At 40.0% G+C, this 23,966-nt stretch overlaps 1 protein-coding gene across 1 annotated transcript in view; it reads right to left on the bottom strand.

Moving 5' to 3' along the window:
* Positions 1-4,474: 4,474 nt before the first annotated feature.
* CNPY1 (canopy FGF signaling regulator 1) overlaps positions 4,475-23,966 on the bottom strand; it is a 44,131-nt gene continuing 24,639 nt past the window's right edge. The window contains exons 2-4 of the mRNA XM_008068422.1: positions 10,157-10,360; positions 8,241-8,337; positions 4,475-4,512 (exon numbers count right to left, since the gene is read on the bottom strand). Of these exons, the coding sequence (XP_008066613.1) occupies positions 4,475-4,512; positions 8,241-8,337; positions 10,157-10,360 (339 nt within the window). The remainder of the gene's footprint in view (positions 4,513-8,240; positions 8,338-10,156; positions 10,361-23,966) is intronic.

Here is a 23,966-nt window from a genome sequence, read left to right as displayed (position 1 = left end):
TTAAAGCTTATAGGCTCCTTCTGAGTCCCAGCCATGCTGAATTAGCTGACTTTGGGTATCCAATGCTCCATTATGTAACTCGCATTACTTAGATATTGGTATATTCCCATCCTGAAGGGAGAAGCAAGTTACTAGAGTTCTTATTTGCTTTAAGGGGAGGTCATGTACGTCTGTGAGTTGCATCATGGATTAACCAAGTTTGTGATTCAGGAGCTTTCTCCTACACTCTGGCTTTGAAGGAACAGGACTATTTATTCAATTGCTTACCATATTGCACTGGGATTTTTATTTTGTGCTACTATATTTTGGGAAGAAACAAGTTGGTCCATATTTTCTTGAAATTCATGGTCCATAACAATGACATATTGTAATATTCCAATATATTTCCAGTGTAACCTCATACATTTTTGCAACTCCTTAACAGATTACATATGTTTTGTAATTATCTTGCTCTTGTGGGGCAGACTATTTTTTTATGTCCATTGTAGTTCAGAGTTTTTTTCTTTCATAAAAATCTTAAGATAATGCTTCAAGATTAAGAGCATAAGAATGTTTTCCTTAAGGAATTTTTTAAAATTTCAGACCCCTTTTCTCTGAGATCGCCACCCTGGAACAATCAAAGCCCTAGCTCCCCGCGCCTTTGGGAGGCTGTGATGAGTGGATTGCCTGAGCCCACGGGTTCGAGACCTGCCTGGGCAACTTGGCGAGACCTCATCTCTATAATAAATCAAAAAATTAGCCGGGCGTAGTAGCATGCGCCTGTAGTTCCAGCTACTTGGAAGGCTGAGGCAGAAGGATCGCCGGAGCCCAGCAGGTCGAGGCTGCGGTGGCCGGGAGTGGCCACTGCACTCCAGTCTGGGCGACAGAGTGAGACTCCAACTCAAAAAAAAAAAAAAGCTCTAGCTCACTCTGCAGTGTCTCAGTTTTATTTACACCTATGTACGTGTGTTTGTATGTGTGTATCTACATATCTATGTTTCTTTCCATCCATCCGATCATCCATCCATTTTTTTAGCTTTCCTGGAGAACCCAGAAGGATAGAGAGTCACATTTGACATTTAAGATTCCTCTTCCACAAACTCTCCTTCTGAAGCAAAGCCTCATTTTTCTGGTGATGTCCCTACAGGCAAATGAGCCAATATTAGATTAAGTGTAATCACTATCTCCTTCATTCAGGGAAGATCATAAAGAATGAACTACAAAGAGTGGACCTTTTCTCCTCAGCAAGCACATGTTTAAGGGGGAGGGCAACAAGTTAAACTCCAAGAAAGAAAAATATCACTGCATCTTTTCCTAGGTCATTTAAGGGCAATACATTTTTGCAGCTTACATATTTCAATTTCATTTATAGCATTTGATCTTTTCATCCAGTTGGTTTTTTGCCCTAAAAGCAAATAATCTTTTATGAGGAATTTCGGAAAATGATAAAGGAGAATTAAGTTACAGGTATAAAACAACAATTAAAAAGCACTTGTATCTAACAGGTATATTTTTATGATGATGATGTAATATCATTGATAATTGCATTTGGTACCAAACTACAACATTCTATTGAGTGGGCTCCAACACATTTAAGATTAGCTCACAAATTTGTCTCAAATTTTAAAACAGACCGTGAGGTCACATTAAATGATGGCTTTGTCTCATATTCCATTATAATCTGAATTTTAAGATAGATATAAAGTTTAAAAATCTGTATTTAGATAAAGCTATTACATATGTGAATAAATATCAGCCTATGCCGAGAAACAGATATAAAAAACATAACCAGCTATTGACTCTATTTTTTTAGGGCTTGTCTTAGTAAATAAAGTATTGATCTTTCCCGTTTGGGACTTTGGCTCAATTCCACTCTCCACTCCTCAGTGAAATAGATTCATCGGCTTTGGCTTATTCTTAGCAAAGAGTAATCCACATAACAAAAAATAAACTCTGCATCGCAGCCAATTTGGTCTTTTCTTTATAAGAACAGATACACATGTTTTCGTTGAGACCCAAACAAACCATCTTATAAAAAGACAATTTGCTTGAAACTATCCAGCCTCAAATGTGTCTTCTCTCCTTATTATTTTACAAAGCATTACCCACCCACATGTTTCTCCAGGAAATTTGGGGGGACCTAGAGGTAGTTAGCTTTTCATCAAGTCTGAGTAACTTTTCTCTCACACCCTAGTGCTTCTTTTGTTTTGGGGATTTTTTTTTCTTGGTTTTTGTTGTTATTGTTGGTGGTGGTGGTGATCAGTAATTGTCATTGTAAAGGCAGGAATATAGTTAGGAGGGATGCTAAAGTGAGTAGCTACTCTATCTTACTATTGTTCATTAGCAAAAGCAGGGCAATCTAACACTGACCCAGAGGGAAACCTAAGAATCATTACAGCCATAAGAAAATGCAGTGATTTGTGTATTGTCACTCAAATGTAGTTTTAATCAGTAACTTGGTAAACTACAAATATTTACATATAGAAAGCTTTCATTTAGAAAGTTTGATCTGGAAAAAATTTCTGGAAAGAAAAATATATGCAAGTCATGAGATACTAAAATCCTTCAAGATACAAGACCATTTTCGATGGAAAATATAAGGGAAAAAAGCCCTATTTAGCAAAACCTTAGATATTCTCTAAAAGAGTCAAAAAGCCTGGTTGTCTCCCTTCAAAGCAAAAGCATCGCCATCCATGAAGAGCATCCCTCAGTAAAAAGAAGGTACACCTCTCCTTGTTCATTTAGATAATGGACAGGAGCCCATATTTTCATAACTTCTATGATTGGTATTAGCATTGTCTGCATTTGAGAATTTTTAGTGATTACCAATGACAGTATGAAAACAAATTTGATACCATTTCTACAATTACAACTGTGACATTTTTCACGGACGCTTACTTATTGTCATGGCTCCCACCACGTTCCTGTGAAGGTCACTTACGTTTTAAGAAATTATGTTCCTGTTTCGTGCATTTACCAAGAAAGCCCATGTTAAGAAAATGTTTATGATTTACCATTTCTAATACCATATTACTCTTAAATAAAGCTACAGAGACTATGTTTTAAATAACAATTTTACTACCCTACTAAAAAAATGATGCTAAATGGCCTCAAATCCTATTTCCATTGTCATTAGCTAGAATGCAGGCTCACTGGGTTATATAGGATCTAGAATACTTAAGCAGCTACATACATACCAAAAAAAGCATACATTTTCTCAGTTTCCCAAATAATTGACACTAACTTAAAAATCTGACTTTTGTATAAGAATGAGATGTGGGTAGAAATCTCTTCTCCTTAATTTTGGTTAATCTTCCTAAATTTAAGAATTGTTTCCTGCTAAAGGGTCAGCTGAATGGTGTAAATATGTAGTGTGCTTTCTAGGCAGTTATGTAAAAATGTAGCAGTTTTCGCTCTTTTAGGGCAGAATTTACATCGCTCGAGCCACTCAATTCTCACTGACAACAATGAGAATTTATTTTTTAAAACAGGCATAGACTATATCCTGACATTTTAAATAACTAAAATTGGATTCCATTGAAAGCAAATTTTACAGAGATAATGAGATGCCCAAGAGTGATTGTTTCTATACCTTGTTTTATATTAAGTGTGATCAAAACCTAATTTCCTGTTAGGTCCCACCTCCCCTTCCATCTCCATGCCTCCAAAAAAATCCCTGTAGATAAATGATAGATTATTTTGTAGTAAAATCTACAAACTAAATGTTAGCTGGAAATCATTAACAAAAAACACAGGAGAGCTCAGAGCAAAACAAAACACAGTTGTTGGTGCTATCTTTTAATACATGATGTAAGAATAAATCAACTTTATAAATCATTTGGACTCAGAATGCATGCTTACGAGAGGCCAACATTATTAGTGTTTACTACAAATATTCACTTTTTTACACATTTCACTAAGTTTTAGGGATGAAGAAATTTGAAATTTATGGTTTCTAAAAATTTAAATTTCATTCCTGATAACAAGTAGGTTTATTTCTTCCACCAATAGTCATATCTAATCCAGAAGGCCAAATTTGGAACTTTTGCAATACATTTCCTTACATTTGTAGCCAACCAAGTATTGAGAAAGCCAATCAAGTTCTTAGTACATAACATAACTCTAACCCTAACCCTAACACATAATAAATACACAAGCTGTAAAATATACAGCAAACATTATGAAAACCCTGTTTTGTGTATAAAATGTCTTCACTTTTTCCCCCCAATGCAAAACTAAATGCCAAGACTGTTTTCTCAAATTCTGCAAAGTTAATTTAAGTTGTAAGTACTCCTCAGCTTCACCTATTAAAGATTTGGTGTTAGTAATGATGCCAAACAAGAGGTTTTCCAAAAAAAATATCAGACATAAAACCAGCATGGTATAAATAAGAGACCAAATGTCTTATCATGAGACAACATGCAAACATAAAATGCAGACTTTGACCTTTGGGAATGTGACTGTACTCCTCTGTATAACTAGCAGCACGTCATTCCTAGAGTTCAGTATGATGAGTAGAAGTTTCACACAGACCTGGAAAAAAAATTAGATAACATCAGAATAGAATTAAATACCAGCCCATGAAGTAATTTACATTAAGCAAAAACTACATTCTGGTGGAAGTATGTGTTAATGAAAATGTTCAAATATGTACAAAAGTAGAAAGAAGGGTGTAATATATTCCCCCTTTAATGTGCTATGCTTGTCTCATTTTCCAGTCTTTTTTTGGCTGGAGGATTTTAAAGCAAGGCCAAGGTATTGTGTCATTTCACCCATGGCTCCACTCAGAGATGGGTCACAGCTTGTAAGGGGTTCAGTACACCTGGAAATTAATACAAGAACCAGGGGCAACTAGACACTTTGAGGCATACTACTTTTACAATTGGAGGCAATTAATGTCAACTCTACTGAAAAAAGGCTATGGATTATTTTGGCTACATAATTTATTTAAAATAGCTATTGAAAGTTATTATTTACATATTAGAGGTTAACACCCGCATCAGTATTGGGAAGTTTATGTAAAAAAAGGTAAAAATGCTTTAAACTTGAATGTAGGCTAAACGTTTTAGATACTTGATATTGTATTCATCTATTGCATTCAAGATGGTTACGTGGCAAATTTGTCAGTCATGATGTTTCTAAACGCTAAGATTTGATATCAAAGCAGAGGTGATGTTTATAGAATGTATTTATGTACTTATATTTATACCCTCGCACAGTCTATTTAACAAATACTTCCATGAACATAAAGGTATCCATTCATTTATAATTTTCAGTGATATGTCCATGCTTTGAGTGGAAAATAACTGTGCTTTTAATCGTGACCCAAATCATATTAAGATTTTAATCATTGTGACTTCAAAACACCAAAATGACAATTTAGAGAAGCCTGGGTGTCATGACCCAAAATATATTACACCAGGAAAATCGAATGAACTTGCTTTTATTTTTTGCATAGAAAAAAAGAAATTATGCAAGATTATTACTCTATCTGACACTCCAAGAACAGAGTGTATTATTCTATTGAGTATATAAAATTGTAGTGGCATCCACAGATTCATCTGCAGTCTATAACTTTTCATTGAGATTTTTCTCACTCATCAAAAAGATGACACATAATGTTTATGAAAATCTTACTGATGGGTAATTTTTGCATCCAAACACAATTATGCGACATATGTTTTCTCCATGATTTCCATTTATTTTTGTGTGTGTAGGTGAATGTCACAACCTTAATATTTTGAAGAGTCTGTGAATGTGCATTCACTTACTTGTACTTGTTGCAAATAAAGTGAAACAACATACATTAAGTAGAATAAAGCAAAATTCATATATAAACGAAGTGTATACAAAGTACAGAAAGAAACAAAACTTCCAAAAAATATTTAGTTCTACAAATAAGTTCTAAGTAATTATTTTCCTAAAAGTGATATATGAACATATTAACAGTACAGTGTCTTATGGTATACACTAAGTAAATAGTTATTGGTTAATGGATAGTTTAAAACCTCACATGTGCACACACAGTAACATCTTCGAAACATCACTTAAACTGTGAAGATCACGTCATAGCAAAGCTGTTGCATAATATAGCAAGATAAAGTACTGCCTTTACAAAGCAGACTAGGAATGTCATGCTCCAGTAGGAAACTTCCACACATATACGTGCATTTTAGGCTATGTTTGAGGGCATCTGGAGTTTCTCTATGATACAAAGTCTCACCATTGCACAGTTGTTTGAAACCATTCCAATATGTTAAAATGTATTGCTTCTTTGTTGCACAGTCATTCTTTGGGGTTTTTATCAGTGATATGTTGCTTTGGCTTTTCCTGGACAAAATGTTTAAATTGGAAAAGACCTTCTTTCTTTGTTATTGTGGTGCTAACTCTAACAGTAGGGGTTTTTTTGGGGGGGGATGGGGGTGAGTCTAGTGTCTTAGAATGGATTTATGCTCAATTTTTAACTTATGGAGAAACATACCCTGAAATAACTCACTGCACTTCAGTGTGTAGCAGCCACGTGGTGGCTTGTGCTCTTGAGTGGCTATCTTTTACTCTCAGTAGTTCTTTTTACAGTGGCAAGTATGTAATCAGTTTTTAAAATCAAACGCTGAGCAAGAACTATCGAATCAGGTCTTATTTTACCCTGGCAATATTGCACATATCTTTAGTTTATTCTTTCAGCCTGTATTTTCTCAAGATTAGTGTTAATTTTGATCCCACTGACAAATATGCAAAAGGAATGAAAAGGAGGTCATTAATATTACTGAAATTAAATCAAATTGCTGAACTTGGGTGCAGAGTCTTTCCCTAGATTCTTAGTATTCGGGGCAACCACTGCTGTAAACATTGATGGAACTCTCTCTAGTCCTTGTGGGACATTTGAGCAAGTGTTCATGTAGCAAATGATTTGCATTTGTCATAGATGATAATAGTCCACATCCTTTATGAGAAAAAAAGGAAAACAAATATTTCAAATATTGTTCATTATCTTTTTGTTTATATCTTAATGCATTCATATACTTCTGAATTGTTTGAAAAACTTCAAAAACATTTTCTTTGGGAAGTTGTGCTGTCCACATTGTATATCCCACATTAAAGAAAAAAATCTCAAACTCCTAAACGATCCTGATGACATCATTCTACTGCACTCTTTGGCATGATCCATTAAAACTGAATTTTAATCAGAAACAAGCCAGCTATCTACTCAGAGTAAGAAACTTTGCCTGATCTGTTAGTAAGAGATTTATGTCCTTCTTGCTTAATAATTTCTGATGACATAAATATCTATTTACACATGTGCAGTAACTATTATTTTAAGGACTTGGGCAGTAAATTTGATACAAGGAAAGTAAATGTATTATACTTTCTTGTGAACAGCTGCTAAATGCTAAATATCTCATGCTTGCACATTGCTCAAAAGTACTACACTGGCTTTGAATCATTGTTTTCATGCATACTCATTCATTTTCTTCCCAAGGAGCTCCAAAAAGAATGTGCAACTTGTACTCCATTCTTATAAAAGTATTAAACAAGGATCCAAATGATAGATGTATGTTCAACCACACAGATGGGAGGGCCAGTGACAATGGCTTTCAACTTTGTATATAATAGGTAAAATTCTGCTAATTTTTCTAGCTTCTGAGAATGTGTGTATGTTAAAGAACATGAGTCAACCATAATTTTCCACCCTCTGAGTCAGAAAACAAAATGTTTAAGAAATAGATTCAGGAAAGGAACCTGAAAAAAAAAAATCCAGCATCTCTCCCCCATCCAAACAAAAAAACTTTTAAAATCTCTTACAAAATAAAAATCCCACCTTCTGCTGGTGTAGCAAATAATCAAGTCAAAAAATGAGATTCTCCTTTCCCGGTTCAGGATGGAAAATCCAATCTCTACAAGTTTTAAAAAAGAAAGTGCTTTGGATTCATCTAATTCTGAACAAGGTTTGTTCCTTAACAATTAGAAATCAAGAATTTTCAAACTCATTTCAAATGTAGAGGAAAGAAACTGCCAAGAGAAAAGCCACACAGCCCTGTAGGTCCTGTTTATCTGTTTTTTTTTTTTTTCACATGGTGTCGTTTCTGACTCAGGAGAGACCCGCAAAACCCTGTGTCAGAGTCCGGGCTTGCAGGGAGGCAGGCAGCGAGGCTCAGTCTGCAAACAAGACACTGCCAGGCTGAGAGAGAGAGAGAGAGAGAGAGAGAGAGAGAGAGAGAGAGAGAACAGGCAATGAGCACATGTTACATCAGACACAGTACCTGATTTTTCACTGCACAGCTTGTCAGCTAGATAGTGTGCCTCCTGGGCGATAAGTGAGAATATTTCATCTTCATACTCTTCTATTATAATTTCACACTGTAGAAACATAATAACAACATATGCGTATAGATACACACTCACAGGGCAACTTGTTAGGAAGGACTTAGCAACATTTTATTAGCTAAAAATATGAAATCATGGAACCAAGGTGTTCCTTTTTTTATTAGCCCTTTTGGTTTAATACATCATTGCATTGGATTAACCCTCTTCCCAGAATGTTAATTGCATCATTTTCCTGGAACTTAACTAAATGATGAGTCCTGTTGAAAGATGTGGAAGGCTGAAGAAAGAATGTGGTTCTTTGTACTGTATTTTTTTTCTCTTCCTTACATTGGAATGCAAGTCATAGTTAGCAACGGGACTCCTAATTAAGGGGCTGGAAAGTCTTCGTTGTTTCTTTAATTAAAAAATGTAAAGAACACAGGTCCTTGAAATGGTTAAACCAGTTTCCTTCAGATTTAACATAATAATCCATTTTGTGGTTTGAAAGTGTGAAAACAATTATAAACTTTCTCAGCAATCAACACAAATACATCTTCAATTTCACTGTGGAGAGGATGCTTGACAGATACTTAGGGAAGTTTCTTTTCATACCACTTAGATCCATTCAAAATTTCACTTCACATTTCAAAGAAAAAAAAATCTGACATTTTAGAGATGAGGGTGCTCAAATGTGCCCCTGCATTTGAAAATCTTAAATTCTAACTGGAGTATGTTTAGTATGTTATAGTTACAGAACTACCAGGTTACACTTCTAAGAATTGTGAAGTTACTGAAGGATGCTCACTATACACTTTAAATTACTTCTGAGTTCATTAAACAAGACTCTAAAAATGTTAAATGGCATTTTAAAATATTTACATTCAACTATAATGTGTTTATTTAAACCTGTGAAATACAAACATACTTACTCATTGCCATTCCTATTCCATGGTGTTTTAACCCTGAATTATTGCCCTTACTTTTTAATTAAAATGAAATCTTCAAAAGTCAGCTAAAGCCTGTGTTTCAAAGTTTCAGCATGCCTGACATTTTGGCCAACGTGTGAACTTATACATTTTTAAAAACAGGCTTGCCCATCACTTTGATTCAACAGCATTAAGCAAAGTGAAATATATTGCAATATATCTTGCCAGGCACATTCTAGCAAGCCAGAGGCCAGCATTCATGAAAAATAAACATTCTACTGAAGGGAAATTTGGCATTAAGCCAACTATCATACCTCAGCCTTTGTTTAACTTAGTTTGTGCTAGAATACTTGAATTAACTAAGAAAAGAATTATCCTCTGTGAAGACTTACCCACAAATACACACACACACACACACACACACACAGAGAGAGAGAGAGAGAAAGACAGAGAGAGAGACAGAGACAGAGACAGAGAGATGATTACATCACTCTCCCTCCATCATTTGTCTATAAGTATTTGAAAACAACATTTGCTTTAATTTTTATCTTAACCTAGAAACCACAGTCCCTGAGTTCTTGTGTGGAAACCTAGGAGAGACCCTCCTAAGTCCCCACACAAGCAAAACATCATACAAACTGTGTCTTAGAGTCCCTGGGATGTGTGAACAGTACTTTCTGTAAAATATCACTTAAATGTCTCCATTGATCACCACAAAATACCACAACTCCTTTGGTGTCTCAAAAGGCAAGTTACTAAATGCATGGTTAGCACTTAAAAAAGCAGTAAGACAACAAAGTAAACAGATGGCATTTTAATGTGCATTTTGATATTCAATGTCTTGAAACTCAACAACAAAAGAGTAGCAAGCAACCAAAAAAGAGGACCACAAACACGTTCATGGATCATAGGATTCATCTGTGAAATCTGTGAAGAAGAGAGCTTACCGCAAATTTCAAAGGTCTGTAAGCATCAGAATAAAAATAGAATTTTTTAAATTCTTTGTATATTTTGTCTCCTTTTCTTGGAGCAAATCTCCTAAAAGTTCTCTCCTTCGTCACAGGATCTTCTTCAAGCTTGTAGTTGTTCATTCGCTCACAGACCTTATCCAGAAGGTCCGTTAAGAAGGCCTCCGACTGGGCTAGGGGAATCTAGGAAGAAAGACAGGGCCATGAAAAGTGGCTTAATGTTATTACTTCGAAGACCTTCCAGTGCGTACTTAGAGAAACATGCACAACCCCAATCAGTGCAAACATGTAACACTGTTCTAATACCATATGTATACAACTATAGTATTTTCAGGATGCGAGGGGTTAGCTTAAATTCTAGCTTCTAAAAAGTGCATGTATTTGAAAGTGGGCAGAAAAACAACTCACGTTCAAACTGGAAACGATACCCACATGCACAATTATTTTTTAAAAATCACTGAACTTGCAGAATAACCATGAAACACAGAAAGCGGTTGCTGTTATCTATCTACTTGTCAGAGAGAGACGGAGGAGAGAAGGGGGGGGAGAGAGAGAGAGAGAGAGAGAGAGAGAGAGAGAGAGAGAGAGAGAAGCGCTCAGAAGTTGGAGAAGCCGCGTCTTGCTGTTCTGATCGCTTCTCTTAGGGGTCGGTTCATTCCGGGGCAGCTGCACGATGCCCAAGGCTGAAGTGGAAGTGGGGCAAAGAGAGGAAGAGGGGCTTACGGAATGTCACCTCTCCCAGGCGGGCTCTGCGGCTGCTTTCTTTGGGGACAGCTGGTGCACGTCCCCGTGCGCCCCTCTCCCTCCGGAATTCAACACGGGTTCAGCAGGACCCCTTGGCCACCACCTCCGCCCCGGGCGCGGGTCAAAGAGCACCCCTCGCCCTTGGTAACGGAGACAAAAACTTGTGGGCCGTCTAGACAGGTCAAGGTGCAGGATGCTGCGTCCCCGCGGCTTCTTCCGGAAGGGGGCGTGGAGCCGCCAAGGGCGCCCGGACCGCGTCGCAGCCCGCGGCCTTTGCGGGCTTTTTCCCTCTCCACCCTCTGCTGATCAAAGTAGGAAGTTTGCATGACAACCATAGTGAAAGGGGCTGAATCACAAATGAACTCGATTTCTGCAGTGTTGATATATCCAGCCTCCATTGTCCCCTTTCAGACGCAGTATGAACCCTTCCGGTGCCAACGACCGCGCTACATTCACATGCGCGCTCGGGGCGCACAAAGGGTCTCCGCGCTTCACCGCCATCTGGCCACAAATCTGATCAGCCGGAGCGGTGGAATTAACATGAAAGCGCAGGGTGGTGGGGTGTGCGCTTGTGTTCTTTAAATCTAGGTTCCATTATAAGCCACCCCAGTATCACTGCCGCCGTCCTCCCCGTTTCAATAAGGAATCAGCTTTGTAAAAACAATTTGAAAGAAACTTGGGAAGAGGGAAGAGTCAGAAAATACGGCCGCCGATTTACCATCAACCGCACTTGTTTGTGCACAGGTAATAATAATAACCCCTCTCTCCCCCAAAACTTGACGAGTTTGATTTTGAACTGCCCTCAAGGCCTGTGCATTCGAATTCGCAGTTACATCGTTGATGGAACTAGACTATACTACAACGTGTATTTAGTCACTAAAACGTCAAGTTTTTAAAACGCATGGATATTTTAACCTTTAACATTTTCTACAGTCAAAAACTGCAGTAGACATGGTTTCAAGTGCACAGTCCAAAGACAAGCTGCATTTTACTTATGCTTTAATTATGCCTTGCAAGCGTCGTTAAATTGTAAAACACACACAGTACATAGATTAACAAACAGCACTGAAAGTCTGCTTATTAATTTACAGAAACTAAGGATTAAGCATGTATTAATCACTGGAAAAAGTATAAAATGCAGGAGCAAATTTTTAAAATTAATCAAGGGAGATCATCAACAGAAAGATTGTGAGGTTTTTATTTTCTTCTGCAAGACATGTGTTTTAAGGATTATTTCCTTATCGGATACGTATAAAATATATGCACAGTGGTTTCTGTATGTCAACAAAGCAACATTGTACTTGAAAGTGAAGAGTGGACTCTTTCATTTAAAAAATCTAACTGATCGAGAAATTCATTCTGTCTCTCCCTCCCTCTTCCCCTCCCCCCCAAAGTAAACATACTTGATACTTGGGGGGATGAGGGACAGAGCCAGGAGGGATGAGGGTCTGATGGCTTATAGAGGGCTTTTAAAAATTTAACCTTCCTGTTAAAATGCCAAACTCCACCCTAATCCACCACCTAATTCATGTAGAGCAGAGGCTACTCTAGAAACTTTTTTTTGTAACTGACAGAACATTATGTACTGCTTGCAAAATTTGCTGAGTATCTAAGTTTTGATCTAATTATGATGTTCATGTGTGGAAGGCTTTCCACAACTTACTTTTGAGGGTCGTTTGATTTATTTTCTGGGTTGCACTTTTTGAAAATAGTCCCCCATGTTAAAACTTTCCAGTTGGGAGTCGATTGTTTTGATTTTGAAAGTGTGGTTTTTACATGTTTGAATATAGTTCTGTTGTGCCTATTTTGAAGCAAATATGTTATAGCAAGGATCAACCTGTGAATTTCGATCATTTTTAAGTCTGTGAAGGCTAACTGCCTTGCGAATGTAATTAGCTAGCTCTTTGGAGTAAACATTCTTTAAAAGTAAAAACTGTTTGCAGGCGGATAACTTAGAAGGCACTACATTACAGTGTTCCCTAAAAACAGAAAATGAGAAAACACCTAACATGTGAAGAGCAGTGTTCATTTTACAGAAGATATAAATTTAAAAAATTTTTTTAAATTTAAAAAGCATTGGATTTTATGAGAAAATAAGAAAAAGATGCTTATGCACTATAGTTCTTCATACATTTATTTAAATGTACATGACTAGAGTTTAAAATGATCCAACTTAGCAATACTATCTTCCTAAATTTAAAGACTGTTCATAGAATAATTGAGCCTCTTTTCCCCCTCACAGTGTTTTGATTATAAGAATGCAATAAGTATAGGGACAAGTGGAATAAAACAAAGTCCTTCTTTCTATACTGTGAAGATTTTGAATAGTACTTGTCAATAAAGCATCTCCCATTGTAATCTTACGGGAGCCTTGCCTCTGCCCTCCAAGGACTGTCTCAGAGATACTAACCTCATTAAAATATGAATGAAAAGGCCTGCCATCATTGCATCGGAAAAAACCAACTCGCTGGCTGGCACAATTTTCTTATCTACCATTGCACTTAACTTGTACTCGTTTGATACAAGTTAAAAATAGAAAATGATCCATGATAATTTCATTCCTATCTTGGAGTACCTTGGTCAAAGTAAATCCTAACTTTTCAAAAATTTTGAAACCCACCTATAACTCTAAATCATACTTCCTATATATAGTTTTTTCCCCCTTTAACATTTCTTCTGACCATGAGCTTGTTATATGAGTAGTGGAATGGGGGTGGGGAATACCCACATCCCAAAATTGAAAAAAGATAGTTGAAAGTTCTGGCTTTCAACTCTAGAAAACTGGAGTGAGGGAGTTTATTACAGACCACTATGACAACACTTTAATAACAGACAATTACAGGATGCTTCCCATGTTTGTTCATTACTGTGTCTCTGTTAATCTTGTAGTAAATTTCTTGCTTGATAGCTATCACAATCAGCAGGAATACAATTATGTTACAGTGGAAACTGTCGTTGTGCTATATCTGTCTCTGCTATGACAGTCTCCAATAAATTTCACTCATCTTTGTTGTTATTTTAGAGTGTCCTTCAGATATGGAACCAGTACTTAGCTGTTTACTGACTGATAATTAATTTCACATTGTTGTGAAAGATCTTCTTCCTAGCAGTTTGGTTAATGTACAGTTTTAATTGCATTGTAGCAATATTGCATCTGGTTTAATCACTAACTTTTCATCCATAAAAATTGAAATCACTGCTGATATTAGTTAAAAGTCAATATTTAGAAGTGAAAATTCAAAGCTCCTTTGCTCTAGGCTACAACAGGGAAGGCATGAATTCAGAAACTCTTGTAAGCTGATGAGATATATAATTAGCTTTTATGTTAATTGACTGCTATAAGTTTGTTGTAGGACACTTCATATAATATGCAAATAGCATTGACTGTTTAGTTTTATTAGACAATATAATTAGAAATCTAAAGGAACTCATTTTGATGAGGAATAATAAAGGTTGGTAAATTTCCAGTGTTCTGCACATCAGAAAAAATGAATTGCATTTGGACAACCAATAAGAGAGATTTTAGCTAGCCTTTATTTAGGGAGCCACAACTGGCCAACATAAAACAATTAATATTAATGCTCCTAGCTACCATAAACCCTATGTTTAAACAGGTGAATTTGTGCTATCCATAAAATGGGGGGGGCAGAAAAATACAAATATTTCAGTACAATTTACCACAAATAATGGTATATTTGAGAAAATAACATCTAAAATTTGCCTCCTCTAATTTGAATAGTAGAAATAAGTTATTCTTACTTGAAGTATTTTTTGGAAGCGTTTCTTGTTTTTATTACTCATGGACATACTTAGGTTGAAAAAATTGTAATAAAATAAGAACAATGTGATTGGGGAAGATTTTTCCAGAATTTAATCATTTTTTATTCTGGAGCCTATTTTCAATTTAACAGTGACAGAAAAAAAAAGGCATAATGGGTCAGCATGAATGGTCTTTAAATAGGGGTCATCTAACCCAACTTGACTTTTTCCCGAAGTTAAAAAAAAATTTTTTTTCTTTTATTATTAAATACGAAAATTGGCACTACCACTTGGTTACCCATTTTCAAAAGTATTCTGGTATTTAAAAAAGAAAGTTTGATTTTCAAACTTTTTAGGAAAAATGTAAAGAAATACAACTACCCTCATGAAAAATGCTACAACGTTTAGCCTCTGTTAAAAACCTTCTAAGCAGGGACGTTGTGCCCTGTTCACATTGTGCTTCCGGGCTCTTCCTCATTGGCATGGCTCCGAAGGATTTTACCGGTCTTGAAAAAAACACCTAGTAGGAGAAAGTATAGTGCCTAACAGGGCAGAAGCAACAATGCTGCAGCATAAATGGAGTGCAATGGCAATGTGTTCATTCATTCAACAAATGTTTACGGAGCTGCATGCTCCTCTCTAAATCAGACTTCTTAAAAAAGGACTCCTCTGTTGTTCTGCATAAAAACTCAAATTTTTGAAAAAGCACATATGCTCCTTAGTGGAGGTCCAACAAGACATTAATTGATGATAATATGACCCTTTGTCTATCAGTTGAGCTTAAGATGACTTCAATAGAAGAGCTGTTTCCTTATTAAAAATTTTCTGCCCAACAAAGGTCTAGGCTTTTCACCATCTTGTTACTGAGAACATGAGGGCTGGCGAGTGGTTATCTGTTGAGAACCACCTCTGCAAAACACCTTCCCAAAACGGAAATGGTGAAAAGTCTCATTTCGGGAATCTGTGAAGGCATGTCCCAGTTGTGTCTTCTGAATACTTGTGGGCAAATGGCAAAATTTCCTTGTAAAATGATAGACATCTAAGAGAAAACGAGGCAGTTGAACTGCAGGGTGAGTTCAGAAACTATGGGTGCTTCATCTCACAGATGTGAAGGCGAACACTTACATACTACACACACACATATGCACACACCGTACCACACACACTCACATACAGGCACGCACACACATATGCGATGGACACACATGCACACTCCATACCACACACACACATACACACAGGCATGCACACACACTCACATACTGCACACACGCACGCACACACCATACACACACAGACAGGCATAACCGCTCACACACTATGCACATGCATGCACACACCATGACACACACACATGCATGCAGGCATGCACACAACCACACAGATTATGCAGAAGGGGCCAGCTGGCCTCTGGCAAGCAAACCAGATAACATTGCATGCCTTCTGGGTAAGGCCAGAGACAGCTGCCAGCAGAGGGGCTGCAAGGTTTCCTGATACCCTGCTTACCCTGACCTACTGTCCACTCGTGACTGGCACCTCAGGAGAGATCCCACGCAGACGGCCTTCATGCTCTCATCTTGGTCTCAAGCCCCAAGCTCCAGGGACATTTTCACATCCTAAGAACAGGCCCTGGCGATTCGAACCAAAAGCCATCCCGTGTCCCCAAAGGCCAGCCCAAGTCTGAAGCCACACCTGGAGAGGGGCTGCAGGGTACTTGACCCGCCCATGGGAGGTGCCCCACCCACTAGAAAGGGCACCATTCACCTCCCCCTCCCAGGGAGCCTAGAGATGCCCGACTGAGACCCTGATGTCTTATCACAAGCAATGTGGCTTGGGGGACAGAAGCAGAGACAAAGCTGACTGTGGAGTCACTTGGGGAAACGGGATTTCGTGACTTCTTCAAGGTTCCGTCTTTCTAGGTAGGTTTGTATTAATGACTACGAATGAGGGGGAGGGAGAACAGAGAAAAGATCTGGAACTGAGGTGAGGTGGGGCCTTTTTACAGCAGGGAGGGCAGGGCCTCTTTTCAAGGAACATTCCTCATTTCCTGGTTCCCAGTGGCTAGAAAGATAGCTTTAAAAAAAACAAACCAAAAAAAAAAAAAAAATCAATTTTTTTTTTTAGTCAGAGTCACTGTGTTGTCCAGGTTGGAATACGGTGGTACAATCAGGGCTCACTACAACCTCACCACAGCCTCGACCTCCTAGGCTCAGGCGATCCTTCTGCCTCAGCCTCCCAAGTACTGGGACTACAGGCCCACACCACCCACCATGCCTGGCTTATTTTTTTATTTTCTTTTTTGTTGAGGTGATGAGGTCTCACTATGTTACCCAGGCTGGTCTCAAACTCCCGGGCTTGAGTGATCCTTCTGCCTCAGTCCCCCAAAGTGCTGGGGTCACTGGTGTGAGGCCGTTTGCCCAGCCTAAATACATTTCACATGGAAAAAAGAATACATCCATTGATTTCTTTTTTTAAAATAAAAAAAAGATAAAGTAAAAAGTGAGGATCATACCTAACCCCAGACTCCTCGTGCCCCAGATCTCTTCTCTCTAGGCATATTCTAGATGTATGCCTACATGTATGAGCGAATGAGCATGCTCAAGAATTCATGTACACATGTGGCGTCTTCCTCTTTTTACACAGGTTGAGCAGAACACACACACCGTTCAGCCATTGTTTTCTTTCTCACTTGATAGATCTCGGAGCTAAGAGGGCTCATTCATGTCCAGGATATGAAAGGGGCAGTCTACGGACCATTCCCAGAAAGAAGCCAGTTCAAAACTTCAGCCCACTCCCCTGGGAGACAGTTTCACAGAGTGCCATCAACCTGGAGCACAATTTCAAGACAGGAGCCCCAACACATCGCGAGGGGTGACCACATATGGCCAGAACATTTGTTTAAAACCAGCTTTGCTGTTTTAGTAACAGTATTTGAGGTGTTTTGGATAACATGTACCTGTTCTATCACAAAACAATAGTTTTGAGTGAAACAGGACCAGGGTTTTTACCCTCACTTCCCAGATGAGGCCGTAGGGAGTTAGAGGCTAGTTCTGATGGGTGGGGCAGCATGTTAAACCAGCCCAGGATTCCTCCTTCAGTGGCTGTCTCTTCATGTTTCTAGACCCCTGCATCACCACTCCACCTTCCAGCAACACAGATATTAGAGGCTTGAAGACCCCATGGTAGATCCATCATTTTCAGATGAGGAAACTGAGGCACAGAGACAAGAAGTGACATGCCTGGGGTCACAGGCAGAGTCAGAAATCCAGCACAGGAAGTCCTGACCCCAGTCTGAGGCCCACCTGGTGCCTCTGGAACACTTGGCAACCTGGCTGGAGCAACAGTGACCTCAGTCAAGGTCACAGTTGACTGGGAAGCTCGTGATGGCCCGGCAGGGAGTCTCCTTCCTCTCATTCCAGGATGGTGATCTGACCATTCCCTCAGCCCTGCCTGGACACCTCCCATACCCCTCCTGGTGCCTCGCCTCCAAGAACCTCACCAGTCCTCCTGGAAGCCCTTGGGTTGAGCTGTCCCATGCATTTCCTCTGCTGACCTGGGAGATGGGCTGTCACTGCTGTGTGACTGGGGTGCCTGGCGTCTTTAAGGCCAAGGTTTCTGCTACACTGGGGTGGCCTGCCACCCTGGCCTTGAGCACCGAGATGTGGCCTGCTAGTCCTTGGAACATTCGATGTTCTAATCAACTTCTGTAGCAGTGACTGCACATGGCATGCCCTCCCCCACATGACCACGGTTACAAGCTAAATTGTGTCCCCCAGGATCCATATGTTGAAATCCTAAACCCTAAGACCTCAGCACGGGACCACATCTGGAGACGGGGACTTTAAGGAGGTGATTATGGTCAAATAAGGTCATTAGGGTGAACCCTTTTCCAATCTGATTGGTATCCTTAGAAGAGGAGATTAGGACACAGACACATTCAGAGGGATGACCATGTGGGGGAGAAGATGCTTCTACAAAGCAAGGAGAGAGGCCTCAGGAGATACCAATTCTGCCAACACCATGATGTTGACTTCCAGCCTCCAGAACCATGAGGCAATGAATTTTTGTGTTCCATGCTGCCCCAGCTATGGGACTTATGGCAGCACCAGCTATGCACAGAGCATGAAGTTCTCCAGCCTCTCCAGCCTCAACCCTTGCTAGCTACAGCCCAGTCTTCTCAAACTGAATGTGCACTACCAAGAGATGACTCTGGTCTGCCAGGGAGCCCAGCCACCCCAAGGAGATGGCCGGCGAGACCAGATCCACATGCTGAGCGACACAAAGGTGCCATCTGGTCTGCACCTGCAGGTTTGTAAAATGATTACTCATTAACCTTTCTCCTGGAAACATGGTGAAATAGGGGGCAGTAGACTCAGGGTTCACCAAAACACCCAAATCTTCTGTAAAATTGATCAAGTCAGGTAATTGATAGGAAAACCCTTCAAAGCATTTGATGAGAAACATAAAACTGAAGTGCTGTTATTATTTTCTCTCTGATGGACCATAATTGTTTTAGATTTCCAATACCTTTAACATGACACACATTTAAGCAGCACACAGTGATTTCCATATTCTCCCTACTGTTGGGTGAGAGGGAGGTGAGACACTGTCCTTCATAAGTCCGAGAAGTAAAGCCAAATGGTTGCATCTGCATCAGTGTGCCTTGAAGCGATGACCCATGAAGCTCTTTCTGTTCATGCCCTTTTCCTTCCATCTTCTAAGGATCAGGGAGCTGCCAGGATGGACATCCTGATCCTCAGTTCCCAAAGTGTGGTCCATGGACCAGCAGCACAGGCTGCCCCAGGACTGCTGGGAATAGAGCATCCAGGCCCACCTGGGACTACTAAATCCCAGGTGATCTGTGTGCACAGCCAGGTTTGAGAAGTGCCGGTTTAGGATGATGATGAGAAGAAGTAGATAGCTATCCGAGATGACTTTTTTCTTTTCTGCTTTTGTGCATTGTCTAGAAAGGGCGTGCAGCAGAGACTGTAAGAAGGGCCTTAGCTACAGAGAGATGCTGATTCACTGGCTTGTCCTGCTTAAAAAAAAAATCATTGGAATGAGCTGAGGAAGGTGCCTCTGTTCTCAGATGCAAATGGTACAAAGTGCAGATTTGGGAGAGCCAGTCACTCCCAATATCTCGATGAGTGCCAGACTTCGTGAGACATCATATCGCTAATGAGAAAGCCCAGTTCAAGAATGGAAATCCTGGTTTGGGTGTGGTGGCTCATGCCTGTAATCCCAGCACTTTGAGAAGCCAAGGAGGGTGGAACGCTTGAGGTGAGAAATTCAAGATTTGCCTAGGCAACATAACAAGACCTCATCTCTAATTAAAATAAAATCCCGCACCTTTGGGAGGCTGAGGTGAGTGGATTGCCTGAGCCCGCGGGTTCGAGACCCGCCTGTGCAGGCGATACCTCATCTCTACAATAAATCAAAAAATCAACCGGGCGTGGTAGTGCATGCCTGTAATTCCGGCTACTCGGAAGGCTGAGACGGAAGGATCGCCGGAGCCCAGCAGGTCGAGGCTGCGGTAGCTGGGAGCGGCCACTGCACTCCAGTCTGGGTGACAGAGTGAGACTCCAACTCAAAAAAATAAAAATAAAAATAAAAAATAATTAAAAAAATAAAATAAAATAAAATGGAAATTCTTCTCTGATGCTCAGAGAGAATCAAGCAAAGCAGAGAATGATCGATGGCATTTCAGCAGTTTCTGGCACCTGTCTGAAGAGTAAAATCGTTTATTCTACTATAGGGCTGAACATTTTCTCAAAATTGTTTAGATCCTTCCCTGTGTCATTGTTTTCTCTCTTGCATTTCTGGTCTTCTCCAGAACATGTTCCAGGCAGACCAGCTGAGTCTGAGGTCATGCACTGCGAGGCTGTGTTCTCCCCACCAGGGCTGAGTGGCCCACGTGGCAGTACCCACCCTCTGCATGGGTTGCATGTTTGATGCATGTCCAAGGAAGAAGCGTCATGAAGAGAAAGGGGTCATGCTTTCTCCATTCCATCAAATTCAGGTTATTCTAGAAATTCCAAGCCATTTAGAAACAATTTTTTAATGCTTAACATTTAAGATGTTGTGCCTTCTCCTGACTCAGTGTTCTTATCTCAGAAACACCCAATTTTAAGCAGATTGTGACCAGACAAGTCATCCTTCAGGTGGAGAGGAGGTCATCAGTAAACTCTTGAAGTGTTTGAAAGACTACCATACCTCAGGAGCTGGGGAAAGGGTTCCCTGTGTCTCTGCTTGTGTAATGGTTCCTAAATTCCAAGTCTATACTGCCTCTGCTAGACCCAAAAGAATGGGTGCAAACTGCAAAGAACTGATAGAGACCAAACCCAACCTGTATCAGCAGCAAAGAAAAGGAGACTATTAAGAAATAAGTATTAGGCCGGGTCCAGTGACCCATGCCTATAGTCTCAGCATTTTGGAAGGCTAAGGAAGGAGGATTGCTTGAATCCAGGAGCTCGATACCAGTCTTGGCAACATAGGGAGACCTTGTCTCCACAAAAAATTAAACAATAAAATAAATTTTTTTAAAATCAATGTGATTCTTGCTCAATTAAATCAATTTGTTTTGTTTACCTCATTTAGGGCTATCGGTGACCATGAGCCTCTAGGAATCAACATTTTCACAGTAAAATGTTATTTTTGCTCAAGTAATAAAATTTAAACATGAAGGGAAAAAAATCAGCTCACAGTTTCAGCATCCTGACAAATGAGACTGCACCTTTCTAGCATTCATCCCCATGTAACCCCGACTTTGTACTCTGCATTTCACATATTAATACTAAGTTACATTTTCCTGGTATGACTTAACCTCATGTCCATGTTAATGGAAATAGAGTCCTCTATAAGAATTCATGAATTCATGCTGCATCTTATATTTCCTTGACTTTTGGAAATTTGGGGTCTTGACTACATTTTAAAAATTTTAATTAATTAATTATTTTTAGAGATGAGGCTGTCTATGCTACCCAGACTGGTCTCAAACTCCTGGGCTTAAGCAATCCTTCCACTTCAGCCTCCCAAAATGCTGGGATTACAGGATTACAAAGTGCTGTGAGCCACCATACCTGGTCAACATTTGAAAATTGATTAATAACTCTGCTCTGAGAATTTTTGCCTATGTGACTTTTTTTTTCCTGTTGGATGAGTTTCTCAAGACATATTCTTAAATTGGAGGTAACCAGGCCATTCTTGATGTACAATCCCATATGTTTTGTCTTATATGCTCATGTTTCTGGTCAAGGTGTGGAACCATATTCAGTCACAGAAAGACATCTATAAAATAAGCTATAAGCCAGATTACAATGTGAATTTCTTTAATAGTTTCTAAAGAGGAGCAGCTACAGCAACAGTGGTTCATCTATCAGGATGCCTCAGAAAGCTTTGGCCATTGTTTCTCCTTGTCACTGTGAGATGAGAGCAGATGGCGGAAGGACAAACAGCGTGGACTTTATCGTGTTGGCTGAGAGGAACCAACCACACACGAGCCGAAGGCTTTTCTTGTCACCTTTTGTTCGTGAGTACCAGTCGTCCCTTGAAATCCTGCCCATCGTTTGTTTCCACTTGGGTTCCTGCTAATTTTTTTTTTTAAGTTGAGAGATGTGAGATGATTTTGTTCCATTTCAGCAAATTTTTTTTTCACTATTTAAAAATGAATAATCCTAAGAAATGACATTCATTGTTTTTCCTTCTTGATTCTGTGTCCTCGTGGATAAATATTGTCTTTCTGTGAGTTAATACCAAGACCTTAGAAGAGGATTATGTTTCTAAATTTGGGATAAGAAATTCTCTATAAAGTTCCCGAAGAGAAGAAATTCTAGCCCAGTGTTCTTCCAGTGGGAGAATCCTTGGCTGTGGGTGGACTGAACCTTCCAGAAAAGTTGCCAGTGGGGCTCTATGGCTATGGTGGCCACGTGCATTTGAAATATTTCACCCAGGATCTCTGTGCTAGGACTGATGAACACAAAATAAAGTGGCATTTTCTTTCTTTCTTTTTAAAACCTGAATCAGGGTCTCACTCTGCCACACATGCTAGAGTATAGTGGCAGGACCACAGCTCACCGCAGCCTCGAACTCCTGGGCTCAGGCAATCCTTCTGCCTAGGTCTCCAGAGTAACTAGGACTATAAGCGTGTGCCACCACATACAGCTAATTTTTATGTATTTATTTTTATTTTGGCGGGGGTAAAGATAAGGTCTTGCTGTGTTGCCCAGGCTGATCTCAAACTCCTAGCTTCAAACAGTCCCCCCATCTCAGCCTCCCAAACTGTTGGGATTACAGGCATGAGCCACTGCACCCAGGCTCGGTGATATTTTCTAGCAGGCAAGACCAGGTTTCTTCACAGGCAAGAGACCAAAGAATGACAAAGAAACATCTGAAATGGTCGAGTACAACTCACAAACCTACATGCTGGCATTCCCTCCCTTGATCACTGTCTCCTGAGCACCTGCTCTGTGCTCAGATTTGACTAGACATGAGGATACAGCAGTGAACACTACAAAGGGTTCCTGTCCTCCCAGTATGGGTGGCCAGGGCCTGCAATCACCCAGGGGCAAGTGGCGTAGGAATGCATCCTTCCTCTAGTGCAGGGTCCCCAGTCGCAACCTGATTACATACAGCCCATGAGCCAAGATTGGTTTTTGCATTCATAAAGGGTTGGAAAAAAGTTCAAAAGAATAGCATTTCATGACAGGTGAAAAACATACAAAATCCAAATTTCAGAGTCCATAAATAGAGTTTTGTGGGATGCAGCACACACATGCAGTCGCATATTGTCCCGCTGAGTGGGGTGGTAGTGACAGGGGCCTGGGGTGTTGAGGTATCAACTGTCTTCACAGAAGACACTTGCCCGGCTCTGTAGTACCAGAGTCTTGCTCCAGGTGCCCACAAACTAGCAGCTTTCACCCTGCGGCCCCACTCCACATGGGACATCACCTGCCTCCTCAGGTGCAAGTCCCCAACTGCTCATGTCCCTGCCAAATCTGGAGGCCAACAGCACTTTTCTCCTAGTGGATGGAACCGAAGTTCCTCTAGGTGTGTTGAACACACATGTGCATACGTGTGTACACACACACACACACACGCGCGCGCGCACGCTCTCTCTCTCTCTCTATCTCTCTCTGAGACAGCCGCAGCACCCCACTGGAGAATAGAAACGCATCTACCCAGGTGCTGCATTTCCCACCTACTGGCACTAATGGAGGACACCTGGGCCAGGCGCCAGGAATGGAGCTTTGCACACATTACATGGTCCAGTCCTCCATGACAGCCTGGG

This window comes from Carlito syrichta, unplaced genomic scaffold (assembly GCF_000164805.1).
Source record: "Carlito syrichta isolate Samal-C Ts95f unplaced genomic scaffold, Tarsius_syrichta-2.0.1 Scaffold310863, whole genome shotgun sequence".
Lineage (NCBI taxonomy): Eukaryota > Metazoa > Chordata > Mammalia > Primates > Tarsiidae > Carlito > Carlito syrichta.
Note: the sequence above shows the minus strand (reverse complement) of the source record. Positions and strands in the feature narration are given on the sequence as shown.